At 43.3% G+C, this 15,148-nt stretch overlaps 2 protein-coding genes across 3 annotated transcripts in view; one reads left to right on the forward strand and one right to left on the reverse strand.

The window, feature by feature from the left end:
* LOC120954667 (protein kinase C and casein kinase II substrate protein 3) overlaps positions 1 to 14,945 on the forward strand; it is a 34,259-nt gene extending 19,314 nt beyond the window's left edge. The window contains exons 3-12 of one of the 2 annotated variants that reach the window (XM_040374784.2): positions 4,376 to 4,480; positions 6,568 to 7,138; positions 7,217 to 7,326; positions 9,138 to 9,286; positions 9,375 to 9,563; positions 9,641 to 9,988; positions 11,196 to 11,306; positions 12,143 to 12,369; positions 12,460 to 12,641; positions 12,721 to 14,945. In XM_040374784.2, coding sequence (XP_040230718.1) covers positions 7,035 to 7,138; positions 7,217 to 7,326; positions 9,138 to 9,286; positions 9,375 to 9,563; positions 9,641 to 9,988; positions 11,196 to 11,306; positions 12,143 to 12,369; positions 12,460 to 12,641; positions 12,721 to 12,833 — 1,533 coding nt within the window. In that variant the 5' untranslated portion in view covers positions 4,376 to 4,480; positions 6,568 to 7,034 and the 3' untranslated portion in view covers positions 12,834 to 14,945. The remainder of the gene's footprint in view (positions 1 to 4,375; positions 4,481 to 6,567; positions 7,139 to 7,216; positions 7,327 to 9,137; positions 9,287 to 9,374; positions 9,564 to 9,640; positions 9,989 to 11,195; positions 11,307 to 12,142; positions 12,370 to 12,459; positions 12,642 to 12,720) is intronic. The other variant, XM_040374785.2, reaches the window with a different exon arrangement.
* The window catches only part of LOC120955667 (ejaculatory bulb-specific protein 3-like), a 322,541-nt gene that overhangs the window by 287,646 nt on the left and 19,747 nt on the right, over positions 1 to 15,148 (reverse strand). The window lies entirely within an intron of this gene.

Here is a 15,148-nt window from a genome sequence, read left to right on the forward strand (position 1 = left end):
ATCCTCTGCAAAGCCCCTATATTTATGCACAAAAATCCACCCCGACACCCTCCTTTGCCAAGGTTAAGGTGAAATTCCTCCTTCTCCCACTGCGTTTGTGTGTGTGCCCAAGCGGAAAATGTGCAGCCCCAAACCGGACACAAGACGTGCACCGCCGCCATCCCACCATCACATCAGCTCGCATCAAAGATCAAGTTGAAGATCAGGTGTATCAGGGGGGGTTAGTCTGCTGCGAGTCGTTCCATCCCCGAGACACGCACGCACTGCCAATTTGCCGGAGATCATGGATTGGAGCTTGAACTTTCAATCAGAGTGAGGAGTAGAGGTAAAGTGGAAGAAAAAGCAGCGGAGAGGAGGAGATGCCGGGCGTTGATCGCGCACGGATCGTCAATTTCCGAGGGCAGCGTTCGCCATCTTTCGCCTGTGATCTTCGATTGCGAGGAGAGATTTTACAGTCGCAACTTTCGTGGCGAGGCGTTTTTTATCGGAGACGGCGGGTTATCGACTCCGATCGTCCGGTGGCAGTATGTCTGGGCCAGGAGAAACGATGGTCGGTTGGAAGTTTGAATTGCGCTGCTTTGGTCAAGCGAACCGGTCCCGCTAAACGGTCACTAAACTGCAGGCTAAATCTATGCGTAAATTATAATAATTTTTGCTAAACAGTATGTGAACGATTAGAGTGACATTCTTGGACAAGTCTTGGCGAGAGATTGCTAGCGCTAGGTGGAAGGAAGGATCGTTTGGGCATGGAACTTTCTCTTAGAAGAGTGGAAACAAAAAATGCATAACTAAACAAGTGTCCCCGCGGAGGTTGGTTGTCTCCAAAACATTGACACAGGGAGACCTTGTGCTACTTTGGGGCGAATAGTGAGAGATACCCCTTGTTAACCTCTGGCCAATCTGAGGATAGGTGGAGTGAGAGTTAGAGTTGGTGATAAAATTCGGAAACGTATCGACATGTGGCGTGGGCATACCGCTTAAAACCCTTTCCTTTCCGATGATTTGGAATCAAACAGGAATTTGGAATGCCATCTCGCCATCGTCGCTGGGGGTCACAACAATTTCTAAGAAACGAACGGTCATCTGTGATTCGGGCGGTGAATTCAATGGGCGGTATGCAGCAGTTGGCCCAGTGTCGCATGAGGTGTGCCTCCAGGGCGTTTGGAGTTGGATGGGTGTCTTCTCCAAGTTTAACGTACCAAAGAGATGAAGATGCTGTCTGTTGCAGCATATCGGGTGGATTTACGGTTTGCCTTCAAATAGTGTCTTATGGGTTTGATAGAAGCGGTAAATGGGGGTTTCTCTGATAATCATTATAATAAATCTCTGCAAGGGCTAGAGATTTTAGAGATCCAATGGCTTTGAATCTGCTTGCTTACTTTGTAACGCATAGCTGTCCTCTGCGTAAGCAACTGTTGTTTTTACAGGATCCAATTAAGGTTTCCACATGATTGATGATAGCTTTCGACCGGATGCGAAACATTTACCCGCGATCAGTGTAATCTTTGCTGTAATTATCCATCAAGTGTTGCCTGTGTCCTTCGCGACTTCAGCTGACGCCACTAATTTAATTAAAGTGAGTCTTGTGCATGGACCAGTGCAGTCATTACATGGTGAGCTTTCTCCAAGTGAAGCTAGGGTATTTATAACATTTCAATACCGATTAGCTGATTGATGTTGCCAGTTGGGTGTTGAAAATAACTTCAAAGGATATTTTGAAGCCATTTCCGATGAGATTCCATCAAAATTTCCAAATGTCCATCCAAACGGTTTGGTTTCTTACATCTTATATTCAAAATCTCGCCACATTTGAAGAGACTTGTACAGAACGTCTTCAGGTGTTCGTCCCATGCTGTGACGCTGAATACTGCTGTCTGTGCTGCGTATCTTTGTGTAATACCTTCGGAAGAAGAGGATCAAATGAAAACATTCTCACTTTGGCTTGCCACGCCAACAACGACACACCGCGGCGACCTGATGATGATGATGACGATTCCACCGTAGCGTTTCCCGGCGGTCAACCTGTTCAGCGTGTGGGCCTGCGCGCGGCCCATCCTCCGGAACCGGTTATGAATCTCGCTCACGAAAGAGGAAGGAACCTAAAACACAGCAGCATCGCGCAGCGTATGTGAGATGTGATGTGTCTTTTCGGGTGCGGTCTTTGGTATTTTTTCTCCGCTTCCTAAAGACATCAGATCCCGCTTGGTTGGCGTTTGGGTTTGCTTGTTGGGTTGGTTCGTACATGTTTCCGGGGATGGGATTGTACGTACATGTCCGCTTTGTGGAGCGGAAGCAAGCCACCGGCGCAAGGAGCCTTTCCCAAGAAATTGGAAATTCGATTAGTAAACAAGAGTTCCTGGTGTTATGTATTTTGATAGAATTCAAGGAATCAATCTGCCTTCCCGTGAAAGAATAGGAAGATAATTAAGTTACCTTTCGAAACTAACTAGGTTATTCTCATCAGCCATATGTTACAAAAATATTAGGTAGTAGTGGGTGCGTTTACGTTTTACAATCCTTGGGACCATTTCTACCCACTTATGTGTGTTAAAAGCAACGGACAGTTGTCTTCCGAACGGGTTCTACGCGTACCCCGAAACATGGGCGGACTGACCGGACTGCTCTCTTCCTAAAATGGTGCGCAAACCAAATTTAGGACTCACCGGTGGTGCTATCTGACAAGCTAACGCCTTCGATTTTACATTCCTCATTGTGAGCATTTTTATGATCACTGTGGATCCCTATACAACAGTGACAATACGGCGTGTTTGGGACACGGTTGCTTCATCTTGCGCGTTTTTGTCGGACTTTTTGCTGTGTTGTGAGTATTGGGCGCTTTATGTTTCGTTTGCCTTTTCGTTGGCCGATGGTTTCTTTCGCTGAACTTCGGTGCTTCTTTTCCTAAGCATAGGGGGGTTCGTAATTAAATTGTAAGAAACCATAGCTAATTGAGTGTGGCCAGTAGTAGTTGGTAACTCAATTGTTGTAATTCCACCTTGTGCTTGTTGAAGATGGAGGCGAAGCTCTACAGAAACCTTTAGAATGGCGGCGCTTTCCAATGTTCATTTAATCGATGGGAAAGCCCAACAATGCACGGTGCTGTTTTCGATTACCTGATATCGATATTGAAATTTTACGAATGGAATTCTCGTACACGTGGTGCTGCTTGTAAAATCGTTCACAATAAATACATTTCAACCCATCAAGCGCTGCTGCTGCTGCTACTGCAAACGGTTGCAGTTGTTTGTTGCATCCGTACCGTTGTGATCGTCATTGTCGACGTTTTGGACTTCCGATTTTCCTGTTATATTCACACTCCTCCTGCGTACGAGCGGAACGAAACGGAGCGTAACGGCGGTTTCGGATGGAAAGCGGCCACTACCGAATGGGTTTTGTACCTTTTTTCATGACACTCTCGTATCCGATCTCCTCCTATTTGTCGCACGGCGCTGGTGGTGGAGAGTTACACGGTGAGTTCTTGCACGGTGTATGCCCTTTTCTACTGTGGCAGGGTGGGGTGGACCGCACAGCACGCTACAGACCGCTGTTGCTGTCTATGACCGAGAAGACAATAAAACACACCCAGCCTAAGGGCAGGTGAAATATGAACGAGACCACCATTGTCGAGAGGAAGATTAGCTTTCATTCATATCACCATATTGTGATGCGCGTGTGCGCTTATGAATGATGTTTAGTAATTTAAGGGATGTGGAAGGGTGTTTATTTATAGGGGGGGTTTCTTTACCATCGATAAATTTCATTATACAATGTCATGTCAGTTAGCCATTAAGCATGCTGTAAATGTATAAATTCAAACATAGGATAGTCCCTTGGTTGTATTTCATTCGAGTTTTAAGGTCACAAAAATGGAATAACCTTTAATTCTTCTCTATCCCTTTGATACCGTTATGCTGTAGGATATATTCGTGATCAAATCAGCCAACGCTTCTGTTGCATCGCGATACTACTATTCTGATGGTATGAAATGTAATCGATTGTTTCACACCTCCTCTACACCGCACTGCGTACAATTCTGTTCAGTTTGTGTGGTGTAAATTTATAGACAAATGCATGCTTACATCAACTTACCCCCCTTCACGCTATTATGGCTTTATTTATAACCAACCAGAAGCTTGCTCTTCTTCTGTTCTCGATCGCGCAGCGCCGTTGGTTGGTGCATTGAAATTATGAATTGATTTATTGCCACTGGAGAATGAAGAAATAAACTCTTGGTCGTCGTATTGCAAGTTCAGGTTGTGTGATGATACAGCACGTAGGGGGTAGGGCAGTGTTTCATATTGTAGGAATTCATTCGCTGTTGAGTTCGTTATTTATAATCATGAATATTTCCTCTCTTTTCTTTTCGCTTTTACAGAACTTATCTTTTCCATGAACATTAAAGCCAAGCACGGTGCAGTGCAACATCTAGCAGAGCGTTTAACGTCGTTGTTGGACACGATGATGCTACTCGTCAGATGAGGTAAGGTTAATACGTGAACCAATAGGCTTTCACAGTAAGTTTTTGCTAGTGAAATATCCCTTGAACAGCAAGCGAGATTGCTGGAATCGTGTCCCAGAATGTATCTCGTCCAGCACTGAATGTTGACGTGTCCGTAATTATCCCATTCCAGTCACCCTCTCCCCATCAATGAAACATACACAAACCCAATCGGTTTTTGTAACGCGTATTGTGGTGTGTACCACCGGCAAAAAGCATGAATGAATTTGAGTGACAGTCGACTAGCAGCGACAAACACGCCATCACATCATCACGGTTGGCAACATTTTCATGGTGGGCGCCTACACTGAGAGGATGAAGCGAAAAGAGAAGAAAAGCCATATTCTCGAGATATGAGGTGCGAATAAAACCGGTACCGGATATTAGGGACACGCTGTACACGTTTCTGGGATGTGGAAGAAATTACTATTGCCGAAGAGTTAAACGTTTCTTCTGCTGTGCCACACCATGCGGCGTTGGGTGGCCGGTGATGGTACTACAGAGTCAGTGTTGTGAGAAGAGTGATGTTTAGCCGTCAGGAATTGTGTCTTTGCTTTTTACATCCAGCAATGGTTCCGTTTGTCGGAAGCAGTTGCATGTCCATGACACACAACACAACAAACTTAGAGGGAATTTCAAGCGTCACGTGCAGATGATGCAATGTTCTCGTATGAATTCCACCCTCAGTTCGATTTACATATTCGTTTGTGTAGGATTACCCAGTGGGGATTATGGATGGGTGAAGTGAACAAAGCGTCTAATGATAGAATTGAGTAGCAAAGACAATACTGAAAGCAGGCAGTGATTGGCAGACACAAAACGCAACGTTGCTGGTTCGTTCAGCATCCCATAAGCGTGACGTGATAGAATCGATATTCTACACAAGCCCACAAATCCATTGAAACAACAAGCAACTTAGTTCGAAAGTTAATAACCACGAGAAAGAATGCGAACATGCACGGGAGAAAATCTTGTACCTTTTCCCGCTGATTCGCTTTCTATCGATCGTATGATTATATCTCCCGAAGAATGTCAGTGCTTCGAGCGGATTGTCACTGCAGTTCCGGTGATTCCAGCGAGGGAAAAAGTACTGTGAGCAAAAAAAAAAAGAAAGAAAGAAACTTCCGGTATTGAACGGTAGTTTCCATTTCACGCCCTTTGCCTCCCCGACAAAGATGAAGGCTTAAATTCCTTCCCGCGCGGCGTCGTTCGTCCCATAACTGTTCAATTAGAAAATAGGCCTCCATCACTAACAATACACCCGTGACGGCGAGCCGCCGATAGCCGGAAGGTGAGGTGTCGTTTTACGACCATCTCGGGTCGATCCGATTTGATTAGGTAGATACGTATCATGCAAAGGGGCAGTTCCGAAGCAGAGTGAGAGATGAAGAGGGGAGGAAGCAGCATAATGTGGCACGCATCACGCGACGATCGCCCCAAAAAAACCCCTTCGTCTGGTGTGTAAAATATCGACAGCGCTCCGGTTAAACATTAATGAATGAGTGCGGCGGTCACGGACAGTGTGAAGGGCGAAATCAAAACTTCCTTCTGTGCCCTTTTTTTCCTGTGAACTAATAGTGGCTTTCCCGCACTCCCGGTGGGGTCCCTTTCTCTCGATCTGCCTCGATTAGTTGTTTGCTTCATGCGGAAATGTTCTAGAAATCGATGCATGGGAACTAGGGCACCATCAGTGTACTACTGCTTCCGGTTTTTCGCCTGTCGACGAGGATTGTGTTTGCGGACACGCCACCCGTTCATCAATCCTAATTTGATGGGAAGAACATTCGAGGCAGATTGTTTTAGCAGCAGGAGGAAAGTTGGTGTGGCCGGAAGGGTAGCAGAGAGGCTTTTGTTTTGCTTTAATAACGATCTAAAATCTAGGTCAGGATCAAATTTGTATGATAGCCACCTGCAAATAGGGCATAGGATGTTGATAAATGATGAAAGTAACCATCAAGGATCATCAGAGGATGGAGAAGAATCAGAAAACTTAAGCCCTCATAAATTAATATAAATTGTTTGCTAGTGCTTACTCTCATACTTATGTGTTTGTTTTACTTTATTTACAGAAATATATTTCATCGTTAACCAACAGAGCCAACAACATACGGACCGACCTGATGCACATTACCCTACCGTAACGTGATAACGAGAAAGCGTGCCAGCTTCTCAAAATTTGCCAAAAACCATTTTGCGCGTTGTTTGTCGAACCACCATCAGGGGAACATATACCACACCCCGTCGTCTAATAATTGATCGTTCGAACCCGGCACTGACATTTACCACAACAAACGGCAAAAGGCCATCGTGATCGAGGGCGGCCCCTAGTTGTTGTACACAAATTGTCGTTGATTGTGGACCACCATCATTCGTCGTTGTCGTTCATTTATCACTCGGTATCGGGTCATTACCGGAGACTGTGTGTGTACGACGGCGGGGATCTGTCCCGCAAAACACAGAACGGTTTGCAAAAATTGATTTGAATTCGGGGCGCGGAAGAAGCATCACACCACACCATACGTGAACATACGGCAAAATGTCACATCACAGCGACGATCAGCTGCTGCAGGCCGGCAGTGACTCTTTCTGGGAGCTGAACAATTACAAACGCACCACCAAGCGGATAGAGGACGGTTACAAGTGAGTGCTTGTTTGTGTGGTTGTGTAAGCATTGTACGGTGAATGCATTAATGTTTTTTTTTTGTTTCTTTTCCCCAGACTATGTACGGAGCTGCAAACGTTGATTCAGGAGCGTGCCGAAATTGAAAAAGCATATGCCAAAAATTTAAAAGCATGGTCAAAGAAGTGGGGCGAATTGATCGAGAAAGGTGAGTGGAACATAAACAAGCCTGAAACAGAGTTTAAAGGGTTCGACAGTGGCGTAGAAGCGCTAGAATGTTCTGTCGAACACTAAACCCATCATGTGTCCGGTGTGTGATGAGGCAAGGGGGAAAAAGCTGCAAAGCAAAATGCAGCACAGAAGCGACGATATAAAAAATTATACGCCACACGCTAATGTATCAAATGTCCCATCGTGGCTACCAGCACCCACCACCACCATGTACCATCAATCGGCACTGCGCTACTTAATATGACCTTCAGCTTTTTAAGTGATACCGCCGCCATGCAGTCGAGCTACTACTACTGCACATGAAGGTTATAATTTTCTGGCTCGATTTTTCTAGGTCCATCTCTTCTCCCCGGGGGTCACACTTTGGTTAAGCGTGAGGGGTTCGTTAGGCCGGGTGACATAATAACGGAATAATGCCTCGACCATGAAATCATCTGACGGGGGATTGAGATGAGATGAGAATCTGGGTTGATGCACTTCTTCCCCATTGCGAATCGTGCCTTTTCGTTGTGTTTGGTTTTATTCAGTCGAATGACATTCCATCCATTTTGTGAATTGTTTGAATGTCGATCGTTTTGGTGCTCATTTGGTACATTGGAACCGAATTTCTCAGGAAGTGAAATGCCTTTACGATAGACATGCAATCAGCCACAATGTTACAACGTTACAGTAACAAATCAATGAGCGGCATTGTGAAGATCGTAAGCCGAAGGTCAACACTCACACGCACAGCTTCTGGCAGCGGTAGCGCAACGCCGGTGAAGTGGTTTAATTTGTTGGTATTTAAAAATAGATTCTCAGTTATGCGTGTCCACCCACCGCTTCCAATTCCGTTCGCGCATTAACGTATGGTGTGTGTGGCGGCTTGGCAGGAAAGCTATCTTAATATATCATTTCCCGCGCACTTTTGAAGGGTGAGAAAGGGAGGAGGAATCCTCCATATGCATGTACTTCTACACTCTCGTCGAAGACGATGCTCTCATGACTCGTCGCTTGTAAATGTGGTGTGTGATGAAGCGAAAAATAAGCGACAAATGATCCCACCGTCGGTAGCAAATAGCTGATTCCGTCTGGTCGGTGTAGATATAGCTGAATGTCTGGAAGGACTGGGAATGGAAGATGATTCAATTCGTCGACCCCATTAGCAATCTGTTCGTATAGCAGATGATGGTGTAACAGCCACCTTCCTAGCATTCGTTATGCTTATGTCACATCATTACGATACACACGCATGATAACATTATTAATGTATTTTCTTGAAATACACCTCACAGACGACTTGCAACTTGATCCACCAACTGCGCGGATCAATAACTCTATCGCCAAAAGGAAACTTTTTCCAGAATCAATCAAAATATTTTTTGACTCGTCTGTGGTGTATCGTCTTTTACCCTTTGGGACTGTTATAGAGCACACCGGAAACAGCAGTTCGTGCGAACGAAAAGTATTGATTATTCAATTAGACCAACGAATACGATACTAATTTCTGAACCTCAGCTGACTCGGGGCCGCAAAAGTTCAGTGCGTTTTTCCTTATTCCATTCTATTTTATTTGTTCTCATGGCCACACGCTCAATCACGCCTTCATGGCACGTCCTTAATTGAGTTACGGGGGTCAAAGGGGGTGAATTTCAAAGATGTCGACGGTGTGTAGCGTACGACTTTACGAACTTCCCCTTGCATTTAGTGTGCGGCTTTCGGAAGGTGTTTCTTTTGCGAACCATTCAGAAAATAGATCATAAGAAAAAATATAAAAGAGCTTTTTTATCATAATCAAACACCTTTCAGGACCAGAGTACGGCACGACAGAAGCCGCCTGGAAGGGAATGCTTACTGAGGCGGAACGGCTTTCGGACCTGCATTTAAAAATCAAAGCCAACCTGTGCACCGACGTCACACTCCAGATTAAAGAATGGCAAAAGGATAACTATCACAAGGTAAGTGCAGAGTGATGTGTGAAGAGAAGGAAACACTTAAACACATGCTGACTGATGCATTTCTTGTTACCCCGCCGTTGTACAACAGTCGATGATGCAAATTAAGGAGCGCAAAGAAATGGAAGACCAGTTCAAGCGGGCACAGAAACCATGGGCGAAGCTGCTAGCGAGTGCGGAAAAAGCCAAAGCAGATTACCACGCAGCATGCAAAATGGAAAAATCTGCCACCAATCAGGAACGCAACGCCTCCAGCGACTCATCAATGTCGAACGATCAGGTACGGAACCGAAACAAATGTGCACTGGGGGATGGAGGACATAGAACATATGCTTACTTCTTCTTATTTGCTTGTAGCTGAAAAAGATGCAAGAAAGGGTACAGAAGCTTAAGGACGATGTGGCGAAGAGTCGCGACCGGTACGAACAAACGCTCAGCGAGATCAAAGAATACAACCCCGTGTACATCGAGAGCATGACGAACGTGTTCCGGAAGTGCCAAGAGATGGAGGAGACCCGGTTGTGCTTCTTCAAGAACGTGCTGTTTTCCATACACAAATGCCTGAACATTTCCGAGGATCCGAGTTTGCCACAAATCTACAAAGAGTTCCACCACACGATCAACAATGCCGATCACCAGAAGGATCTCAAGTGGTGGTCTAACAACCACGGCGTCAACATGGGTATGAGCTGGCCAACGTTCGTGGTAAGTGCAAATGACGGAGGATGGTGGCTATTGCGAACAGGAATATGGGAGCGTGTGAGAATGCCACTAGCAGAGAAGAAGAAGAATCATTCATTTTGCACTTCTTTCTTTGTTACGACGCTGCATTTTTTAACTAGCTGGGCTTTTTTTGTTAACGTGGTATCTATTGTGGCCCTATTCTTTCCCTTTAACGTGACTGCTTTCCTAGCGCATGCTGATTCTGTTTTAGATAATTGTTTAATGATGTGTGAGTTACATTGTTCGGACGGAAGTCCTGCATATCGTTTTCTTTATTTATTTAATTGACAGTTTAAAAACAGTACTAAATCACTTACAGCAGATATAACAAATTATGCAGTAATTTTCAAACATTACTTTCCTTTTCTAACATAATTTATCTTTACTACGTTTGTTGCTATTATTATTTTTTGTGTGGATCTCATAAATACTATCTACTATGCTATATTATTTAAAAAAAACTGCTGTGTCGAATTGGGCAAAGGATAATACAGCTTTTTTGCCGGAGTTGCTGCTGTTGAGGCGCGCTTCCTTATTTGGAAGCCGGGGGTAATACACTGCTGGGCTAACATTGGAATCTTATTGTTGTGAGTGTGAAGTGATCATTACTAATCGTACTTTGAATTCGTCTATCGCATTGCTTTATTCCTTTCCCTGGGACGCATTCCTATTTCCAGTCTAGAGGAAGATACTTTTCGATTGTTTCTTTTGATGAGAGAAATGGCACTATATACAGTGCAATGTGTTTTTAGCTTCAAGGGCATATAAACTTCGAATTTATGAAATGTTTCTCTCCATGTTCTTCCATTTGTTAACCTTTTATTTTCACAATTATTAATTGTAATTTCATTTTCTCTTTTACTTTCCCCTTCTTTCTTATATTACACTTTCTGATTGGATTTCAAATTTAAAACATCCTACCACACAATACGATGATCTCCCATCTCCCTTTCAATTACCGTGTACCTACCTACACGCTGCCAAATCCTTACACCCGCTAAAACGCGCCACACATATGCCCCCTACCCCTCCCATACGGGTATTCCGGTCCCTCATCATCAAACCATTCATCGTTCGTTGTTGCGATCGTGCGTTGCTATGCGTGTGTGTATGTGCGCGTGTTTTTGCTCCACTCTTCGACGCCTCTTAACCTGAACGGAACAATCCTGCCTTCTCGCGCCTTCTCCAGGAGTACACGGAAGAGTTCCGCGACATTGCGAAGGGCATCAAATCCAAAGAAGCTTTGCCCGCAGCGCCGATCACGCTCATTCATCAGCGACCCGTGGCCGAAGATGTGCATGTAATTTTTGTTTCTTTTTTATTGTTTTTTTTTTTTTTATTTACCACTGTTTTTTTTATCACGTACCACCACCACATCACACCCTGCACACAGTTTAGAGTATTGATAAAGATAGAGAAAGAAAGGTTCACATTTTTGTGTTTTAGAATTAGTCTTGTGTGTGTCTATTTTTTCGACTAGATTATAATTTTTGTGTTGTGTGAAGTTATTGTTATGTTTGTTTTCCTTTTATTTACCCTTTATTTGATGGTTTGATCCGTTTTTCATCATCGTTACTTGTTTTGAATGATAAAAAAAATAAAACAGAACCATTGATCTAGCTTTGTAATCCGTTTTCTTTATCGCTTGTCCTTTGGTTTGTAGAGTGTGGTACATTGTAGAGCATTTTTAGTTTGTAGTGCATTAAACGATTACTCAGTGCTGCTTTTGGTTGTCAAACATACAATAGAAATAGTTTGTTTATCCGGTTTTGGAGCTGGTATAGAAGTGAATACAATTGATAATGTTGAAACCAACAGCTTAGTATTTCTTAGAATGATTAAACATTTAGTCATGCTTAAATAAGTAAAGCAAATGCAACACATAAAATAAATAAGCCATGTAGAAAGTACTTTGATTAGAGTAAAGCTTCATATAGAGATCAATATAAAAGATCATGCTATCAAATATAAATATTACTCATCTGCAGAAACACTCTTCGAAGTTGTTGCATCAGAGATTCTGCATAAGAATTAAACTATTTTTAAGAAAATGTGTAAAAAAACCATTAATGAGGCTTATTTTCGTCCTTTTTCTATTTGCGTCGATATATTGAAACACCATTCTTACAAATTCAGGAATATCCGCCACCGCCGCCCGCCAACAATAATCGGCTACTTGGAGGAGGCAATCGCAACAGTACGGCCCTTAGTATTAGCAACTCGACTAGCAACAACCGCACCACCACCCCGACACCGAATAACGATTCGCCCAAATCGGAAACGGCTTCGACGAAGAATGAAGTGGCCACTACCCCTACCCGAAACTCACCTGCCCGTGCTGCTCCTGGCGGAGCGGTCGTCACGTAAGTCGATCTGATCGATCGAGCTGATCGCTGCTGTATACTATAGCCAACGGAAGATGTAATACGTGAATTTATTCCTCTGTTTTTTAGCAATGGCAACTCTGGAACGAACGGTAAAGCGAACGACAGCAATCCCTTTGAAGAGGAAGAAGAGTGGGATGAGGGTGACGGTCATGATAACCTGCTCGTGGATAACGGTGAACCTGGCGTCCCGGTGAAGGCGCTGTACGATTACGAAGGTGCTGAAAGCGATGAGCTTACGTTCAAGCAGGGTAAGTGGTTGGAGAGATTGGAGAAAACAACTTCTAGGAGCAACAGCAACGCGACATTCATGGGTTTGCTTCTTTTTAGGCGATTTGTTCGAAAAGCTAGAAGATGAAGATGAGCAAGGCTGGTGCAAGGGACGAAAGGACGGGCGAGTAGGACTGTACCCGGCGAACTACGTGGAAGTGGTGGCAACGTAAACCCTTGGCACGTTTCAACAGGAAAAGGGAAAAGCAAGAGAAAAATTCTTTCCAATAGAAAGCAGTTCAAGTTGTGCATGTGCAACGGTGAAAATATGATAAGTGAATGAACGTAGTCAAACCGAAGTACAAGCTGCTCTGGTATGTTGGATTTTATTTGGTTACAATTGTTGGTGAACGAATGAAAAATCACTGATGCTTGTACCAATGCATCACATCACACACATGGTACAACGGTGGAGCAAATAGGGCAAAACGGTCACTAACAGACCGACATACACACACACACACATACACCATCCACAGGAAGGCAAGCCTTTTTAGAGGAAGTAGCACTTTCTCCGCTTTTAAGAGGAGTAGTTTGCAAGCATTGCGCCATCGTTCTCTCTGGAACAACTAGTTTAAAGGATGAAATCCTCAGAACCAATTAAAACACAAACAAACAGAATGGACCTATTTCGTAACGTTGGCCAAAAAGGGTATTTTTTTTAGAATGGAACATTTCAAACTGTCCACCATTTTTGGTTTGCACGCGTAGGAAAGATAAGCCATAGAGAAACGGTGTAGGTATAGATAACCACTTATACACAACGGGATTTGCCTACTGGAATATCATTTTATCGAGCGCTCAGCGGTGGGAAATACATGAGCTGAACCAGGCTTTCGTGTGGCAGTATGTTTTATGGTCATGGACACGAAACGTTGCAAAAGAACGATGTCTGTAATCGAACAGATGTGGATTTGCATTGGTGGAAGGATTAAGTTATCCGCTCAGTATCATCTTCTCTACGACCCTGTTTCGTTCTATCCGTTGTTCCATTTGATAATATCGTTATTAAGGAGATGAAAAGCGTAGATATAAGTAGAAATTGAAGCAATTTTTAGCATTGATGCTCTGCATTTAGGAAAAGAATCGAACTTTTTGCTGGTTTTACTAATTCGATGTAAATTTTCTTGGCAAAAAAAACACACACAGAGAAGATCAAAACACACATTTGAACGTAACCGGAAACGCCTCTGGGAATAATGACGGGACATTTGTAACCTCGTCAGGGGGCGGCCATGAGCCGTTAGCTCAACGTAGAGAACAATCATTTTGCGCAGGATATGATAGCAAAGTAGGAAAAAAAGAGCTCTTGTAATACAACTGATAATAACCTAACCTATGTAGAATACAACCCACTGGTTCCATTTTTCAATCTACAAACACGTAGACCTTTTCCCGTCTATCGTAGATCCATGGTGTTTGGCGGAAAGCAACAGAAAAAGTTAATGGAAAGTGTTTCCCACCTGTTTGCAGCAATATAATAATATCCCTGAAACCTTAACTACACGTCCGTAAATTTACCGTAACCTTTTTTATATCCACTTTCTTATACTGAACCACTTAAGCGGCTCGTTCTGTTGCCTCGCTCAAGCTGGGAACAAAATTAAATGCTATCCAGGTGTACACTAAGTGAAATAATCTTTTTTTGTTGTGTAAAGTAATACACCAAGCACCTAAATATGTGTGGTTTACCCTCGAAGTTAGCAGCAAGCAGCAGGAACAAGCAACGTACAAAAAAGGCGTTGTGCTTGATGAACCTTACTCTCCTTTTCTTAATATACAAATTTACAAACAAAAGATGAAAATACATAATTTTGTTATTCTTTTTGTTATGAATAGGCAAAGGCGCTGAAAGTTTTACATACAAGTTAAAAATGATAGCGAACCATTCGGTTGCATAGCCGAGAATGAGGTAAACAATGGTTGAAATTTGAATACGAGCAAAAAAAAAAGAAACGAGTTATAAAATTAGTAATAACAGTTGGAATAGTAGTGTGCTAGTGAAACATAACGATAACACACGGATCGTTGGCTGCAGAAGAAGCAGGAGAAAGCAATGGTTGAACAGGTTACGAAACGTAAGCGAAACAACATGTTGTGTATTATATTAAGTTTGAGGAAATATATATATAAATATGTAAAGAATTAATAACAACCGGGCAGTTAGTAGTAGCGTTACGATAGTGTAGTATCTGGGTAAAGTGAAGATATTGGAGTAAGCAGAGTATTGAACGAAGGCGGTTATTTATATACACAGTCTGTATATGTGAAAATTATTACCTTAACTACACGAGTGTTTCCTTGGTACTTTAGGTGCAAGCATATCACACACTCATTCAAAGTAGGCATCGTCTGCGAGTCGGCAGTGTTGCGGAACAGACGAAATGGCGCACCAGGCAAATAAGCACCAAACCGAAGACATGGATAACGTTTTCCACCAAACGGACGAAACGTTTTTCGAAACCCAGTACAACAAAGGTTTCCCGAA

This window comes from Anopheles coluzzii, chromosome 3, assembly GCF_943734685.1.
Source record: "Anopheles coluzzii chromosome 3, AcolN3, whole genome shotgun sequence".
NCBI classification, from domain to species: domain Eukaryota; kingdom Metazoa; phylum Arthropoda; class Insecta; order Diptera; family Culicidae; genus Anopheles; species Anopheles coluzzii.